The sequence below is a fragment of the Argopecten irradians genome, chromosome 1 (genome assembly GCF_041381155.1).
Source record: "Argopecten irradians isolate NY chromosome 1, Ai_NY, whole genome shotgun sequence".
NCBI classification, from domain to species: Eukaryota; Metazoa; Mollusca; class Bivalvia; order Pectinida; family Pectinidae; genus Argopecten; species Argopecten irradians.
The window spans coordinates 7828905-7846725 of NC_091134.1; the positions used below are offsets into that span (position 1 = coordinate 7828905).

The 17821-nt window shown below is 36.7% G+C and overlaps 1 protein-coding gene and 1 pseudogene across 1 annotated transcript in view; one reads left to right on the forward strand and one right to left on the reverse strand.

Annotated features, from left to right (window-relative positions):
* The first annotated feature begins 952 nt into the window (after positions 1–952).
* LOC138316560 (protein SCO1 homolog, mitochondrial-like) overlaps positions 953–17821 on the forward strand; it is an 81748-nt gene continuing 64879 nt past the window's right edge. Inside the window, exons 1-2 of the mRNA XM_069258244.1 lie at positions 953–983; positions 10726–10842. Of these exons, the coding sequence (XP_069114345.1) occupies positions 10771–10842 (72 nt within the window). The 5' untranslated portion in view covers positions 953–983; positions 10726–10770. The remainder of the gene's footprint in view (positions 984–10725; positions 10843–17821) is intronic.
* Positions 3728–7186, reverse strand: LOC138316552 (uncharacterized; annotated as a pseudogene).

Here is a 17821-nt window from a genome sequence, read left to right on the forward strand (position 1 = left end):
CGATATACGCCACACTCACACAACTTTGATAAAAACATACATTCTTCATAAAATTGAAATGTATTGTAGTAGAGAAAGAGAGCACAAAACTTGGTCTTAATCTTAATTACAGTAATGTTCTTTTCTAGGGCTAATGAAATATAGTTTCAAAGATTATTTTATTCTTTTATATTTTGTGCATTAATTAATTGAGCATTAAGTAATTGAACCAACTTAAACATGTTGGAATATCGGACAAAAAAAATGGTTTTCTAATATGAAATCTTCATACACTTTGCACTTTTAAGGAAATAAAATTCACCCTCACTATCGTTATTGCAAAATGCAATATTCTCCTTTCTCTTCTCCTTTCTATATATATTTACACCTTATGCAGATAACCGAGATGTATGCAATAATAAGATGTTTGTATGAAGTTAATTCGAAAGTATTTCCAGCAAAAGCCATCTGTATTAATGTTTTTGTTTTTTTACCGAGGCTATGGAAAAATAAAATTAAAGCTTTCGAATGAAATATGATTGTGTCTATGACCCACAGTCACAGAATATAAAATAAACAGAAATTCGGCTCCGTTATTGCCATCAATTGAACTTTTTAACATTGTATATTTAATTGTTACTGAAACATCTGGCTGCGCCTTTTAAGGCCATGCATTCAGTCATATTATGTTTCTACATGTGTAATGGTGACAGTTTTTGAACAAATCTAATTTTGAACGGCCCGGGAGTACGAGTTGTCTTCCGGAAGCGTTTGTGCGCATGTGTGGAAATTACCGTATCCATTGGCCAATATGGCGGCGCCCACCAAGTGAGAGACACGTTATTCTATTAAATTGAATCGACCTTTTTTAAGCATCGAAACTGTTATCTAACTAAACCATATGGAGCATATCTTAGTTCAAAGACTGCATTGGAAATGCACTCCGATGTTCTTGAAGTTAGGCTGGGACGTTAGGCTGGGACATTGCACGATTACGATGTTGCGTAAGTTTTTGTTTTGTTTATTCAGGTCTAACTGAAGTAGGCTTAACATGAATTAAGGCAAAGCCTTGTATGAGCGCAGTTCATAAGAAATTGCATACATATTATATGGCAATACCGTATCTCTATATGTATCTTCATATTGTTTACATTTAGACGCGAATAAAAGTTTTACATGGATAAATTTAATGTAGTTTACTTATTTAAAAAATATCATATAGAAGTTGGTCCGGGGATAGATATGTGCTTCTCGTTAATCGCTACTAGTAACTTGTTTGTGTTACCAATAGTAAAGAATTGTAACAGCAGAGAAGGGAAATGTAGCAGACTGGGATTCAAACCTGGGACCTCCGCACACTAGCCGAATGCTCTACCTGATCACCGATGATCAACCCAGTCCAATCCCACTACACACCTCACTTCTATGTCAAAGTCTCCGCTTTCGACGACAATTGAGACCGTTATACTACTACCATGGGTATTTAAGCTGGGCGCCATTTTTGTAACGGGAGAGAAGGAAATGTAGTGCCCAGACCGGGATTCAAACCCGGGATCTCTGAACACAAGGCGAATGCTCTACTACTGAGCTACCTGGTCAACGATAATCAACACAGTCCAATCCCGCTACAGAATAATTTGAAATACTTTCTTCTTCAACTTAAAAAGCATAAGTCACCTATAGAAATAAGCTATGCAGTATGGAAAACTATACAATAAATCAAAGCTGGGATGCTACTCAAACTGGAACACTTTTTCAAGATTATAATTGTGAAAATTTTCTTACCTGTGCTTGGATCCAGATTTTTCTCTTAACTTCATATTATAGATAATTATACGAGGGTTACCTTTTTCAGCAGATTCCATGTGTTTTGCTACGGTTTATACAGCAGTCAGTGGCCATTATACAGTATGCAAGTGAAAATTTTGCTATATTATTAGTAAATTTACATATTTTTAATCCTTATTCCTAATGTCATTTTGCATTCAATCGTAACATGATTTAATGACTTAAAACTATTTATTATCTAAATTAGTTTCTTAGCCACATTTATCGAGTTAATTGTAGACATGTGTTTTGAAATGGTAACGTCATAGAACGTTGTTTGAATATAAAATTATTTCAGAATAAGTGCTAGGTAACTAGCTTTTATGATGTCAAATTTGAAATTTTTACGTTTACAATTGATTTCTAGAGAGAAGTTTTAAGATTATCTGCTCCGTCAATATTTCCGTTAAATCGTTACTATTCATAGAATTCTGCATGGATTGTAACCAAATTTGGCCACAAACATCCTTTGGGGAAGGGGAACAGTGTTTGTATAAATTTTGGCTCTGACCCCCAGGGGGCAGTAGGGGCGGGGCCCAATATGGCAAATAGAGGTATATCCTTTAAATCGCTACTGGACATAGAATTCTGCATGGAATGTAACCAAATTTGGCCAGATACATCCTTGGGGGAAAGGAAACAGACTTTGCCTAAATTTTGGCTCTGACCCCCTTGGGGCAGTAGGGGTGGGACCCAATAGGGCAATTAAAGGTAAATCCTATAAATCGCTACAGATCATAGAGTTCTGCATCGAATGTAATCAAATTTGGCCAGATACATCGTTAGGGGAAAGGGAACAGACTTTGCCTAGATTTTGGCTCTGACCCCGAGGGGGCAGTAGGGGCGGGGCCCAATAGCGCGAGGTAAATCCTTTAAATCGCTACTGGTCATAGAGTTCTGCATGAAATGTAATCAAATTTGGCCAGATACATCGTTAGGGGAAAGGGAACAGACTTTGCCTAGATTTTGGCTCTGACCTATAAGGGGGCAGTAGGGGCGGGGCCCAATTGTGGAAATAGAGGTAAATCCTTTAAATCACTATTTGTACTAGAGTTTTGCATGGATTATTACCAAATTTGGCCACAAACATCCTTGGGAGAAGGGGAACAGAACTTTTATAAAGTTTGGTTCTGACCTCCCGAGGGCAGGAGGGGCGGGTCCCAAGAGAAGAGCTAGAGATAAATCCTCTAAATCGCTACCAAATTTGACCACAAACATCCTTGAGAGAAGGGGAACAGAACTTTTATAAATTTTGGCTCTGACCTCCCTAAGGCAGGAGCACAGGGACCTGGCACGAAAATTTTTAACCAATAGTATACATATATATATATTGTAGTATCAAGGGTATGAACTCGGCGGTCGAAAAAAACGGACCTATTTTTTTAAAACCGTGATTATTTTAATAAATTGGTTCTATACAACATTGACGGATATCTTACATTAAAGAGAAATAATTTATCTTTCCATTGAGTTCTTGATGAACAAAATTGGCCAAGTATTGACGAAGTTATGGCTTGATGAATCAGGAAATTTACGTCAAATATGCTAGGTAGACATTTCCCTGTCCGGTCAAAATGTCGTCTCGGCTCTAATGGGTACCTCAAAAACCAAGCCAAAATCACAAAATCTACGCTTGTGGTGGTAAACAGTACCCATAACTGTGTTCATCCACAATCTCCTTTGGAGGTGTCGTGACCCGTATTTTGTAGAAACTCCATTTAAACATCGTGTAGCTCACTTACTTTAACCGTCACCGCCATGTTCATTTTTCTCTCAGAACGCTCCTCGACTTTACATATCGTGAGTACATTATGCAAATTATGTAGTGTTGTGCTTGTGGGTAAACTCGAGAAGATTTCCGAAAAACAAATGAACATGGCGGTCACGGTTAAAGTAAGTGAGCTACACGATGTTTAAATGGGGTTTCAACAAAGTACGGGTCATGACACCTCCAATGCAACTCTTCAAACAATTGCATCCGCATCAACAAAAGCAGCAATTGCTTGATAATAGCAACAAGGATAAAATATGAATGGAATCTGCATATATAAGGTGAATAATTTCATTTTGCAAGTCACTATTCCAATGACTCTTCGTCGCTGTGATCAACCATAACTGGTTCTGGACTAGCTGCATCCATCAAGAACTGTGACCAATCCTTTCCTACATGAAATTCTTTGTCGGAATGTCACGCAAACCCCAGATACCATCAGCTTTATCTGATAAACACCAAGCGTTTTAAGATTACGCAAATCCTCTTCTGACAATATTGGAAAAAGAATGGACGCACTACTATCAATTTTGGTCCATAGAATCCTTTTAGATGCAAGCCCTTCTTCTTCAATCTTCGCCTGTAAGTTGTTTTTCTGTTTGGACAGAAACAACATGTTTGCCCCTAACAACTCATCCTGTTGTGTATCACCCGTGCTAAGCTCTAACCGATACTTATTTAACTGGCACATACTATCTGAACCATATCGCCTTTGTAGGGTATCTGTGAGTTCGGTAGTATTCTATCCAAGTACTTCCATGTCTTCAGACGGCCATTCACAGACTCCACCACCCATCTGAAATTTTACAAAATATCGTGCCTTAGTTTTATCAAACTCCAGAATTCAGTGAAATAAATTTAAAGCCCATAGTATGACCATAATTTCTACTAAGGCTGAAATTACAAAGTAGAAATGTGAGCAATATATTTTTGAATGTTGTTCCTGATAACACAAATAAGCAACCTAATGTTACAATCAGTGTTATTCATTGAATTGATTAAATAAGTTTCCTTTGATATTCGTTCTGTGGTAAATGATATTTGGAAAGCGAATGAATGCTACCATAGAGGCAAGAATTAATATACTGCAACAAAAATTACCTAATTTTGGTCACAAGACGGGAAGCATTGCTCTCTGCTGTAGTGTGTTGTCTTTTCTTGGAAAATGTTGGCATCTCTGTTTGTATTCCGAGTTCTTGTAACAGCTCAACAGAATCCCGAAATCCCCTGTCAACTATAACCACATCATTATCTGTAAGCCAATAATTTATTTCTTCACAGTTTCTTCTAATAATGTGATTAAGGATGCCTCTATCATTATTTTTGCTGTCTGTCAAGTACGGTACTAAAACACTTACAATGTATCCTGAAGTTGTAACAAACATCATAGGTTTTACCAGTGGCTTATGCTTGTGCATACTATAACTTCTACGTTGAAACAAGTATTGACCACTCTTCTGGATGCATATATATGTTCTATCGATAACTAGAATAGCTGGCTGCAGAAGTCCTCCAAATAGGGTCTGTGCCAAAGGTTTTGTGTGTTTCGTAATTACATCCTCACGGCTGATATGTTGGAATCCTAAGTATGATGGGATGAAATCCTTTACAATAGCGTTTTGCTGATGAAACTGCTCGCCTAATGATATCCTTTCCTATATTTAACACGGTTGACAGCATTCTATTTGACACACCTCCTTTCAACTTGGTGAGAAATATACCAACACATGATTTCATACTTGTGTTCTTTGTATTGCGCAATGTACTTTTCAAATGAGAACACAAGTCATAAAATTGTTCCTTTTCTAACCCAGTGAGTACTAAATAATCATCGCTACTGAGGGCATCAGGAGAATCAAAATCAATACGTTGATCTTTGTTTTTGTTGGCGGCATCTCTAATACTTTAAATCAAATGTGTGATATCTGTTCTGTTCATAGACATAGAATCATGGGATGCTACAATGTTTTCCAATGCTTCAAAGTTAAAAAGTCCATTTGAAATGTGTATAGAACAACACCTAGCACTACTTGATAATAAGATACCTTTTTCTTAAAAACAGATTGTACTTTGTGCCGCGTGGTACTACAACTAAATGGGATGGAGAGTCTTGACAAACAACACACTTAGTGTGACTTCCACCTGTTGATGTTATTGGCAACGTTATGTTTCTTGGAGAAGACAGTCTGTTTTTCTTCGCTGAAAAAATACTCTGATCAGTTGATTGTTTGAAAATGGTCGAAGAAGGAATGTTTGATAGTCGATGTCTATGATGTTGTTGACGGCACTTACCACAAATCACGTCGCCATCTTGTGTTTGGATAAGAAATGTTTTCAACAAGTACTTCTTCAATGACTTATCTCCATTGACAGGCCACCGCTCTGTTGTTTTTTTTCGTTAAGAAAAAACCACACAAGGGTATGCCCTTGGTCCCATTCTGAAATACATGCAAAGTAAAAATATTTTAGACTTCAAAAAAACGTATGCGACATCTGATTTATATAATTTTACTTAACTGATTAATTATGCTATTTTGATACATCAAAGCGATTAAACATTTTACATTAATTATGTTAAATAAAATTAAGGCTCAGCAAAGAAGCTAAATGACAGCAAACCGGGATTATATTTTAAACTTCACGGAACATGTGTAATACAAGAAACAAACAGTTTATAGAAAATAAACAGGATTGTAAATAAATTAATGATGTACATGTGGTCACTAGTCAGTCAGCAACAGAAATATCAATGTGAAGGGATCAATCGCATAACAAAAATCACGTTATACACTATATAGTATAAGTAAAGTAATCTAAAAACTATGTTTAAACACGTCGATAAACACATTTGATAATATTAGCTTTCATTATATGTGATAAAATGTCAGATAAAAAAAAGCAAGTTGAAAACCATCTTGATTTAATCCAGATAATCGCAAGATTTGAAACGTATACATTTGCTTACAAGTTGATTGTAAATGTTTTTGGTCTTCAGTATATTTTATGATTATGATATTACATTTCCCCACATGTGGCTGCGGTGGTCGAAGGGTTAAAAGGTTTTTGCCATGTAGGCGGGCACTCCAGCATTTCTAATATGACCCTGGCTATTGATAGACCAAATCAAAACAATCAAAACCTTTTTACCATATATATTAGGCCCAGAATCCAGCTGTTAAAGTGGGCTCCTTTAAACAATGTGTACATTTAATTAATGGAAATAAGATGACAAAATGATTTCGGAAGGTGATAATGCTATTTCATATTTTGGAAAATAAATGAATACCGAAAAAAAAAAAAATAAAAATAAAAGACTCCGTAGTCAGGTTTCGAACTATCTACCTTTAAAACTGCATGACGGCCTCCTAACCAGTTGAGCTTTGTGCGCCATTCAACAATTGCATTGAAAGTTTGAGCAAAGTTAGTTCAGCCGTAATTCGCTTGCAATAAATTGCATCCAAACAATAATTTGGTTATATATCATAAATATAGTAAGTTTGTTTAACTTGATTAGCAATTCATATAATATCTCGCATATTTTAGGCGTACGAAGTATTGATTTTTGGTTAGAACGAATGTTTTTGTTGATGCTTATTCGATGACATTAGAAATCTTCTCGGACGACTCTGGGCTATTTTTAGTACATATTTTTTCCCAATATTTAAACAGCACACGATAAAAATATCCACAAACAAATGAAGAAAAATTTTCCTGTTGTTATTTTTATTATAAGAAAATTCAGTTATATTGTAGTATACGACGATTTCATGAGGGAATTATTGCATAATCTTAGTTGTTTTTACGTCTGTCAAAAGCAGCTGTACATGTTCATGACAGGCTCCTACGACAGCTCAACGTATGAAACAAAGCGTTAGGCCTAATATTAAAAAAAAGATCTTGTTGGTACTTTAGTGTACTTACCTTCCTTGTGAAGTTATCTGACTACATTTCGTCTTTGTTGATAGTAGGAATTAGATCTATCTAGTCGATAAAACAGGCTCGTTCTTGAATGGTTACGTGTAAACAATACGACGTGATCGTTAACCCGGAAGTGATAGGCTACATCGCATCGATCTTATTTATTTAATTAAGGCCGTTTTCGTTTATTCGGAACAACTGGTTCGACTGTCTGTAAAGTCTTTATTTCAAGTATAAATCCTGACGGACCTGCAGTTTATGATACATGCCTGTGAGGGCTTTGTCAAGGCTCTTCTCAAAACAATATAAAATCACCAGGTCCGCTTTTAATTTAAAAACGAACAACTAGGTCCAACCAGTCAAATCGTATAATTGAAAACGGCCCTAGAGACGCGGAAAAAGGGGGGAAATTAATGATTTATTTTCATAGCAAAGAGCCGATTACGTCTTGCTGATTATATATATTTTATCATCATATCTCAATAATTTACTGATCCGAAATCGATCCGCCCAAGATGTAACTTTATGTTATGACAGCGTAGATACATAGGCCTGAAAAAGGCTCCATTTTCTCACATACTTGTTTAATTTTGAATGCCTCCGCAAGAATGTACCAAAAATATTTTTGGATATAGTCTACATTGTAGGCTGATAGTTCTATATGCAACATTTAAGGCTGGTAAACAAATGCGGTGGTAAACAAATGCGGAGGTAGTTAAATAATTAATTGAACAACAAAAATTTTGCCATTTTAAGTTATTTCTAAAAATAAAGTGACATTTCCCGCCAAATTTTTGGGGTGGTGACGTCACAATTTTTCTGCCAAATTCTTTTTATCTATCAAGTATCACATTAATAGAAAATATGTATTAAATGTGTATCATAAATTGATTTTTTTTTGGGCCATTAAGCCTCATTATTGCCACTGCTCCTTTGGCCACAAACATCCTTTGGGAAAGGTGAACAGAACTTGTATAAATTTTGGCTCTAAGCCCCTGGGGGCAGGAGGGGCAGGGCCCAATACGTGAATTAGAGGTAAATCATATAAATCACTACTTGTCTTAGAGTTCAGCATGGATTGTAACCAAATTTGGCCACAAACATCCTTGGGAGAAGGGGAACATAATTTTTAGGTCACCTGAGACAAAGTCTCAAGTGACCTATTCTAATCGCCTTTTGTCCGTCGTCGTCCGTCGTGCGTTGTCTGTCGTGCGTCGTCTGTCGTATGTCCGTAAACAATTTACATTTTCAACTTCTTCTCAAAAACCACTGAAGCAAATTCAATGAAATTTGCACAAACCTTCTGAGGCATAAGGCCAATCAAAATTGTGAATTATATGGTCCCCATCCCCCCTTGGGGATGTGGGAGGGGCCAAAAGGGGTAAAATTGACTATAATTTCAAAAATCTTCTTCTCCACTCACAGATGTGATGGAATCAAATACTCTTCATAGATGGAAAGGTCTTAAGGTCCTTTACAAAAATTGTGAATTATATGATCCTGGGGTCTTGTGTTTCCCCCTGGGAAGGGGGTCAACTTTACTATAGTTTATATAGGAAAAACACATGTATGAATGTTATTTGCTTATTTTTCATAGGAAATTAGTCAAACTGGGTTAGAATTATTAGCCTGAGATAGCATTTTATAGTCATTTTCATATTGGTCCTTGCCGACCCACAGGGGCCTTTGGGGGGGGGGGGGGGGGGGGGCAAAAAGTGTCAAATAAGCTAAAACTTCAAATATTTTCTTCTGAATTCACAGATTTGATGGAACCAAATACTCTTCATAGATTGGAAGGTCTTAAGGCCCTTTACAAAAATTGTGAATTTCATGGCCCTCGGATCTCAGATTTTCCCCTGGGGAGGGGGTCAAATTTACTATAGTCTATATAGGAAAAACACATTTATGAACATTATTTGCTTAGTTTTAATAGGAAATGAGTCAAATTGGGTTAGAATTATTAGCATGAAATAGCATTTTAACACCATATCCATATTGGTCCTGGCTGACCCCAAGGGACCAGACGGGCGGGGCCAAAATGAGTCAAAATGGCTAAAATTTAAAAAATCTTCTTCTGAATTCACAGGTTTGATGAAACCAAATAATCTCCATAGATTAAAAAGTGAAATTTATAAAATAACTGACACCGACTGACTTCTAGTTTCAAATCGCCCTGTGTCCGTAGTCCATGGTCCGTCGTATGTCGTCCGTCATCTGTCCGTAAACAATGCTTGTTATCACTATTTCTTAAAAACTACTGCAGGGATTTTGTTCAAACTTCACATGGAGGGTCTTTGGTCCATATTTGTGCCATACAGATTTTGAGGCTGATCAGAAAAACAAGATAGCCACCAGGCAGCCATCTTTGATTTTGTCAGTTGAAGTTTGTTATCGATATTTCTTGAGAACTACTGAAGGAATTTTGTTCAAATTTCACATGGAGGTTACCATTTGTCCCTAGTCGTGCCATACAGATTTTGAGGCTGATCGGAAAAACAAGATGGCCGCCAGACAGCCATCTTTGATTTTGGCAGGTAAAGTTTGTTATAGATATTTCTTGAGAAATACTGAAGGGATTTTGTTCAAACTTCACGTACCCTTGGTCCCTAGTTGTGCCATACAGGCCTATAAATCAATACTTGTTCTAAAGTTCTGCATGGGAATTGTAACCAAATTTGGCCACACACATCCGTGGGCGAAGGAGAACAAAATTTGTATAAAATTTGACTGTGACCTCCCGGGGGCAGGAGGGGTTGGGCCAAATAGGGGAATAAGAGGTAAATCCTATAAATCGCTACTTGTCCTAGAGTTCTGGATGGATTGTAACCGAATTTGGTCACAATCATCCTTGGGAGAAGGGGAACAGAACTTATATAAATTTTGGCTCTGACCTCCCGAGGGCAGGAGGGGCAGGGCCGAAGAGAGGAATTAGAGGTAAATCCTATAAATCTCTACTTGTCATAGAGTTCTGCATGGATTGTAACCAAATTTTGCCACATACATCCTTGGGGGTAGGAGGGGTGGGGCCCAATAGGGGATTTAGAGGTAAATATTCAAATTCCTTCAGAAAAGAAACATTGAACCTGTATTCAGAACATTACTTGGCATTACAAACCTGGTGGGTGATACAGGCCCTCTTGGCCTCTTGTTTTACCATTATTTCCATTCAGCTTATGAGAAATGTTTCCGTTTCATAACAATCATGAATACCTTTAATTGTTCAATTTCAGGGGAAAATACCACTTCAGCGAAGTCTCTACACTAGGAATACAAATATGCTGACTGGTAAACAAATCAAAACACCTGGGACAAAGATACGAGGGGCAGCCACAAGTAGTCAGGGAAATGTAAGAACCTAATCTGGCCCTGATTTCTTGAAACTTAAGTGCAGACTTATGTCAAAACTTAAGTTTTTCTCCTTATGTAACTTTTATGTTTTTGACTTAAGTTTGTTTCGAGAAATCAGGGCCAGATCTCATCACATTAACATCAGTAATGGTCATTTTACGGATCTGCTTTTGTGAGGTTTCAGTCTTGTTGAAGTCTCATTTCAATATTAATCAAAATTTTTTTTTGTCGATGGGTAATTAATGTGGAACAAAACGGGATCCTGACCGCGATTTCACATGAACAGGATCCCAGCTGGTCACAGAAGAGTTACATATCATGTACTCCTCTTTTTGGCAAGGTTAATGACCTCGCCTTTGTGATCGTGGTGCAAAATTCTCTTTCATTCAATTTCCTTAATATGATTGGCTTTGAAATTGTTCACAGATACTAGCGCTCCTAGCAGCAGTGTATTCAACAACTTTGGTTTCAACGGGAATTTTAAATCGCAAATTTTGAATATGAAAATTACTGAAATAAGCGTATCTGTAATGTTGAAATGGGAATAGCAAATTACTGCTTTCATATCCTTACCATATACACTATCCAATTTGGAAATTTTCACGTGAATTGTGTACCATGTACTTAGACTTTCATCCAGAAAATGTTGTTTACAATGCATGAAGACATTTTGTAACGAAAATATTTCGCTCCGAAGTTGGTTCGCCCCACACGTTTAATCACTTCTAGTGACAGTGATCCTGCAACGGAAAAAATGAAATCAATATTTCACCTCAAACATCAAAATTGTCACAGCAATGATTTTGGTAATTTGAGTCATATTAGTTCAGGAGCAAATAAATTTCAGGGCGAAACGGAGATGCGTTTATCAAGACTACATTATGCCACATGGATGTGTAAATCCACAATGAAAGAAAGACAACTCTAACAAAATTTAGAATAAACATGGTCTACTGATCAAAATGCGCATGACAGACGTTGAACATTTCGTAAATGTCCAAGGTGGCGTAATCTTCCAACTAACGGCAGTTAATATAGGCCATGGGCTATAGCTAGGAGGTTCCCACATGCACCCCCCCAAACCTCCGAACCAATATTTTTCTGAACCCTTATGACCCACTGATCACTAATCAAAATGTTAACATTGCATAAGTTGGGATGAACTTCCGGTTATGACGACATCAAGATGGCCGCCATCTCGAATTTCACTAAAAATTGAAAAATAGTCATAACATTGACATTTTTCAACTGAAGTAGACAAATGAGGTATCAAAATGACCATAATAGACCAACAAATATATATCAGGATAAAAAAAAACAATATATGCAGTGATATAATAAGTTTTTTGACCACTTATCAATCAGTTTAAGCAACAAAACAACAAAAACCAATGTTAACATCGTATAAGTTCCGGTTATGACGTCATCAAGATGGCCACCATCTCGAATTTCACTGAAAAATGAAAAATAATCATAACATTGACATTTTCCAACTAAAGTAGACAAATGAGGTATCAAAATGACTTCAATAGAACAATAAATACATGTCAGGACCAAACAATCCAATATATGTAGTGATTTGAACGCAGGAAATGAAAAAATAAGATTTTAAGCTCAAAAATGGTAATTTTTCAGCATTTTTTCATATTTGACGCAGCAAAAATGTTTCCTAACAACAAATTATTATTCGTAATCAGTTATTTGACCTCTTATCAATCGGTTAAAACAACAACAACAACAACAAAAATACATAGAAATGCAAAAGAGAATTGTTGTTATACCATCATTTGGTTTACAAAACATCACTTTAAAATTTAGCGGGCAAGTGTGTATCATAATGTATACAGATTTCTACTGGTACGAACAAGTCGGACAAACGTATTTGTTGAGCCCTGATATTAAAGCACGTTTAGATGTTACCACTTAACTACATTTTAGCCACGTTCACCACATGAATATATATAGCATATTCATTAAACTTAATAATAAAATTAAAATTTTGGCCTGAATGACAAAAATCATATATAAAATGTTTGTATTACTCGAAGTGAGATTTTTTGGACTACAACTTTTGTAGATCAATGAAAATGCTGACTTCTTTTTCATAATTCTGCCGTAGAATGACACTTGCAGTAAAAAGCTGTTTCAATCTTTAACAAACATATATTTGTATATATGTGTTTATTAGCTCACCTGGTCCGAAGGACCAAGATGAGCTTATGCCATACCGTTGCGTCCAGCATCCGTCATCTGTAGTCCGTCGTCTGTCGTCCATCATCCGCCGTTTGTCGTTCTGTCAACAATCGACTTCTTCTCCATAATCGTTGGTTGGATTTCAAGAAAATTTGACTGGCAGCATCCTTATAGGCTAATAACTGAGAATTGTACAAAGGATTGGGCTGACACCCAGGGGCGTGAGGGGCGGGGCCAAAAGGGTTCAATTTGGCTATTTCCACATAAACAACTTCTTCTCTGAAACTAAGCATTGGATAGCACCCATAATGCAATGGTTGCATCCTTATAGAGTGGGGATTAAAAATTGTACAAATGATGGGGCTGACTCCCTGGGGGCCTGAGGGGCGGGATCAAAAGGGGTCAATTTGGCTATTTCAAGGTAAACGACTTCTTCTCTGAAACTAAGCATGGGATAGCACTCATTATGCAATGGTAGCATCTTTATAGGGTGGGGATTCAAAATTGTTCAAATGATGGGGTTGACCCTCAGGGGCCTGAAGGGCAGGGTCAAAAGAGCTCAATTTGGCTATTTCCATATAAATGACTTCTCTGAAACTAAGCATTGGACAGCAATAATAATGCAATGGTAGCATCCTTATAGGGTGGGGATTCAAAACTCTAAAATTGATGGGGCTGATCACAAGGGTTTCCTTGTGTTTTACAGAACGTCTACATGCAAGTATCATTTCAACTGGAACCAGTTCCGGAGATGAATTAAAAATAATTTTCAACTGTGGTAGCCAAGGATTGATAAGTCCTTGTCAGTAGCTTAATATTGTAATCATTTTTGATCAAAAAATAATCTGCTATCAATCTGATTCATCTTCAAATTCCATATATCCAATTATTTGATATTATAAACATTTTTAGGTCATCTGACCGAATATCAGGATGACCTATTGTCATCGTGTTTCGTCGGTCGCCGTGCACCGTCCGTGTGAATTACATCCATACATGTATTTGGTGTGAAACATCCTTGGGAAAGGACAATCATATTTTACATAAATGAGATAGATCCGACCCCTAGGGGCAGAGGAGCGGGGCCCCAAAGAGGAAATTTTCTTAATTTTAAGTTTTTAAATCCTACTCCTTCTTCATCCTTGGATGGATTTCATCCATATTGGTATGAAACATCATTAGGGAAGGGCAATCATTTTTATGGAGGTGTGTATACACCTTCCATTATAAACTCACTCAGGTTCTCAACCGGAACACTATACCTACTAATCCTATCAGCAATCTCCGTAACTACGGGAGATAACTTTTACACTATATATTGTAACGTTGTGTATTGCACAGAGGTCAAGAACTGTCAGTGATTGCCGGATCTCACATGCTTCACATTTTCTACACATACTTTAATTGATTTGGTTTATTTAGTTTTGCGTGCTATCAACAGCAACGGTCATCATATTATATTATCCCCCAATGTTATATGTTATTATACTAATTGTTTGACTACACTTAGATCTACTGACTTTTACAACCTTGCTATATAGACCCCTACCGCTCTACCGCTGACTTGTCTCAATGTATTGAATGAGTGTAACCGAATTGAAGTGTTTTACGTGCCGTCACGCTATCGTTTCTGGACATCAAGAAATGAGTATACTGTAGCCGTGTTATTTATCGCCTCTATTACTGTCGCCAAATCCACAGGTAAATTGGTACTGAATGCTACGCTCCGGCCTCTCATCCAGCTTAACAAAACTGAATGACTAGTTAGCTTTACCGATCTATATACATGTATCAAAACAAAACAAATATTCTTCAAATTGCATCAACATTCACTTGACTAGTATTTTTTTTATTTCAGATATTTTAACAAATTTTCATATCTATAGTAAAATTGCATATGAAACTCCTTATAGATCTAGCGATGCTCATTACGTAGGGAAAAAGCGATGCTCATTACGTAGGGAAAAAGTCAAAACACACGTGGGTTTTATAAGATGGGTCCTAAACTGTCCTTGTAAAATTATTGCTTTAAACTGACAAGCTACAAGCTTAGTGGCATTTTAAGGTCATCTGACCCGAAGGGTCAGGATGACCTATTGTCATCATGCACCGTCCATCGTCGTGCGCCGTGCGCCATCAGCAGTGCGTAAACTTTTCATTCAAACGATCTTCTCAAAAACCGAAATGCCAAGGGTACTGATATTTGGCCTGTAGAATGCTGGGATGAAGGGCTACCAAGTTTGTTCAAATGAATGACCTTGTTCTTCATTCAAGGTCACAGGGGTCAAAAAGGCTAAAATCCTCAAACAACTTCTTCTCAAGTATCAGAAGGCCCAGGGTACTAATATTGAGCCCGTAGCATGCTGGGATGAAGGGCTACCAAGTTTGTTCAAATGAATGACCTTAACCTTCATTCAAGGTCACAGGGGTAAAATAGGCCAAGATCCTTTAAACAACTTCTTGTGAATATTTAAGAGGTCTACAGACCTGATATTGGGCCTCTGACATGCTGGGATGAAGGGCTATCAAGTTTGTTCAAATGATTGACCTTGATCTTCATTGAAGGTCACAGGTTTCAAAAAGGCTAAAATATTTAAACGACTACTTCTCAAGAACCAGAAGGCCTTGAGAACTGATATTTGGCCCCTGAAATGCTGGGATGAAGGGCTATCAAGTCTGTTTAAATGAATGACCTTGATCTTCATTCAAGGTCACAGGGGTCAAAAAGTCTATAATCCACAAACAACTTCTTCTCAAGAACCAGAAGGCCCAGGGTACTGATATTAGGCCTGTAGCATGCTGGGATGAAGAGCTACCAAGTTTGTTCAAATGAATGACCTTGGCCTTCATTCAAGGTCACAACAGGGGTCAAATAGGCTTAAATTCTTTAAACAACTTCTTGTGAATAACTAAGAGGCCTACAGACCTGATATTGGGCCCCTGACATGCTGGGATCTGTTTTACTAAAGCATTCGTAAGTTCCCATCGTAAACTTAACTTACGAACATTCGTAAGTTACGATTTTGGAACTCTCTAAGCATGAAGATAGGTTTTGTTGTTTGTTACCGTCGTCACGCAGGCGATTTTCTTCTTTCACTTTCACTTACACGTGTAACGTCAAAGTTTGGCAACATGCCCAGACGCTACGTCAACCATATGACGTAATCTACGTCATATTTACGTCGTTTCTGCAACGTTCATGTTGACGTCTGCCAATATAATGGAGGCGAAAAACAAGCAGAAGCCAAATTTGACAGAGAGCGAACTGGTAGCATTAGCTGAAGCGGTGCTACCCCGAAATGCTATCTTAAAAGCCAAATTCTCCCGGTCTGTTACTGCCGAACGTAAGCATGAAATTTGGAGCTGTATCCCTAACCAGTAAGTGACAAACCCTTTACACTGTCTTACTTTCTTTTTATTTTGAACAAATGTTTATGTTGCAAGCAGTGTATCACCACAGCGCATTAACACACTTGCCATGAAGTAGCTAATACAAACTACACGTAGTATAATTATTGAAAACTTTTATAATCAAACTTGATAAGAAACGTTTTCATAACGTTTTCAGAAGGGAACTAACTCTTACAAAATCATAATATAGTTCAACAGACCTCCACTTTAATTGAACTTTAGTTAAGTTACCAAGTTAGATGGCCAGGGATGGTTAAAAGACATCCATGTCTGGTCACAAATTGCTATTTTATTAATAAATGTATTATATAACATTAATTGGCAATAACTGTACTGACAGTAAAAACCATTCTATTCTTATCACTTGCATAAAAAAGTATTCTGCTTCTAGGATATCATGACGCTCCCATAATAAAATGAAAATGTAATGGAATGGAATTTTGGAATGTATTTGAAAATACGTCTATATTATTTCGTTTTTTACTTTGACTTCATAAACCCAAAATACATTGAAAATGATACCTTTTTGATTTTGTTATATTGTGCATAATACAATTTTTAATTGTATAACATCAATGAAATCATTTTTTTCAGAGTAAATTCCAGTAGCATGATAAATAGAAAAATGGAAGAAATGAAAAAGAAATGGGCCGATGTGCAATCGTTAACCACGAAACTTCACAGACACATTCTTTTTATGGTCTAGTAGTACCTTTTGCTATTTTTAGGTTTTCATTTTTTGCACTTTTTCCGTTACCATGGAAACATTGCTGAAAATATCATGGTAAATGGTAAATGTTACTTTGCAAAACTCCACCCATCTTTGTGTATATAGTCTATTATAAATGTCAAGGCTGTATACCTGATTCAACGATTGCAGCCCCGCTCTACTTGAATTATACTCCATCTTTCTTTAGCTCAACTTCCTTTTTCCTGTTTTTTTTTCCATACACATAAGTCTCCACAATCAAACTTACTTCAGCTTTGCTATCTCCATTGACAGGGGATCTGAATGACTATGTCCTTGTTACTACATTGTATATAGATTGATGTATAAATTTTCAATATAGAAATTGCATGGCATCATGTAGCATATATACTTCCATACTTTTTTCATATGGCACATGTATAGACTATGTTTGTAAATTGCAACCTTCATAACATAATTGTTCATGTTAGTTTTTTTTTAAACTGATAATTGTACAGGTGACCATGGCCAGGGTACATGGACCTTAATATATTATAACTGGTTATACATTTTTAACTACATATTTAATAATTTCTTATGATCAGTTAAGGCATCAAAATATCAAGAAAGATATATATCAAATTTAAATAATCTATAAGGACTTGAATTTAAATTTCATAGTAAAA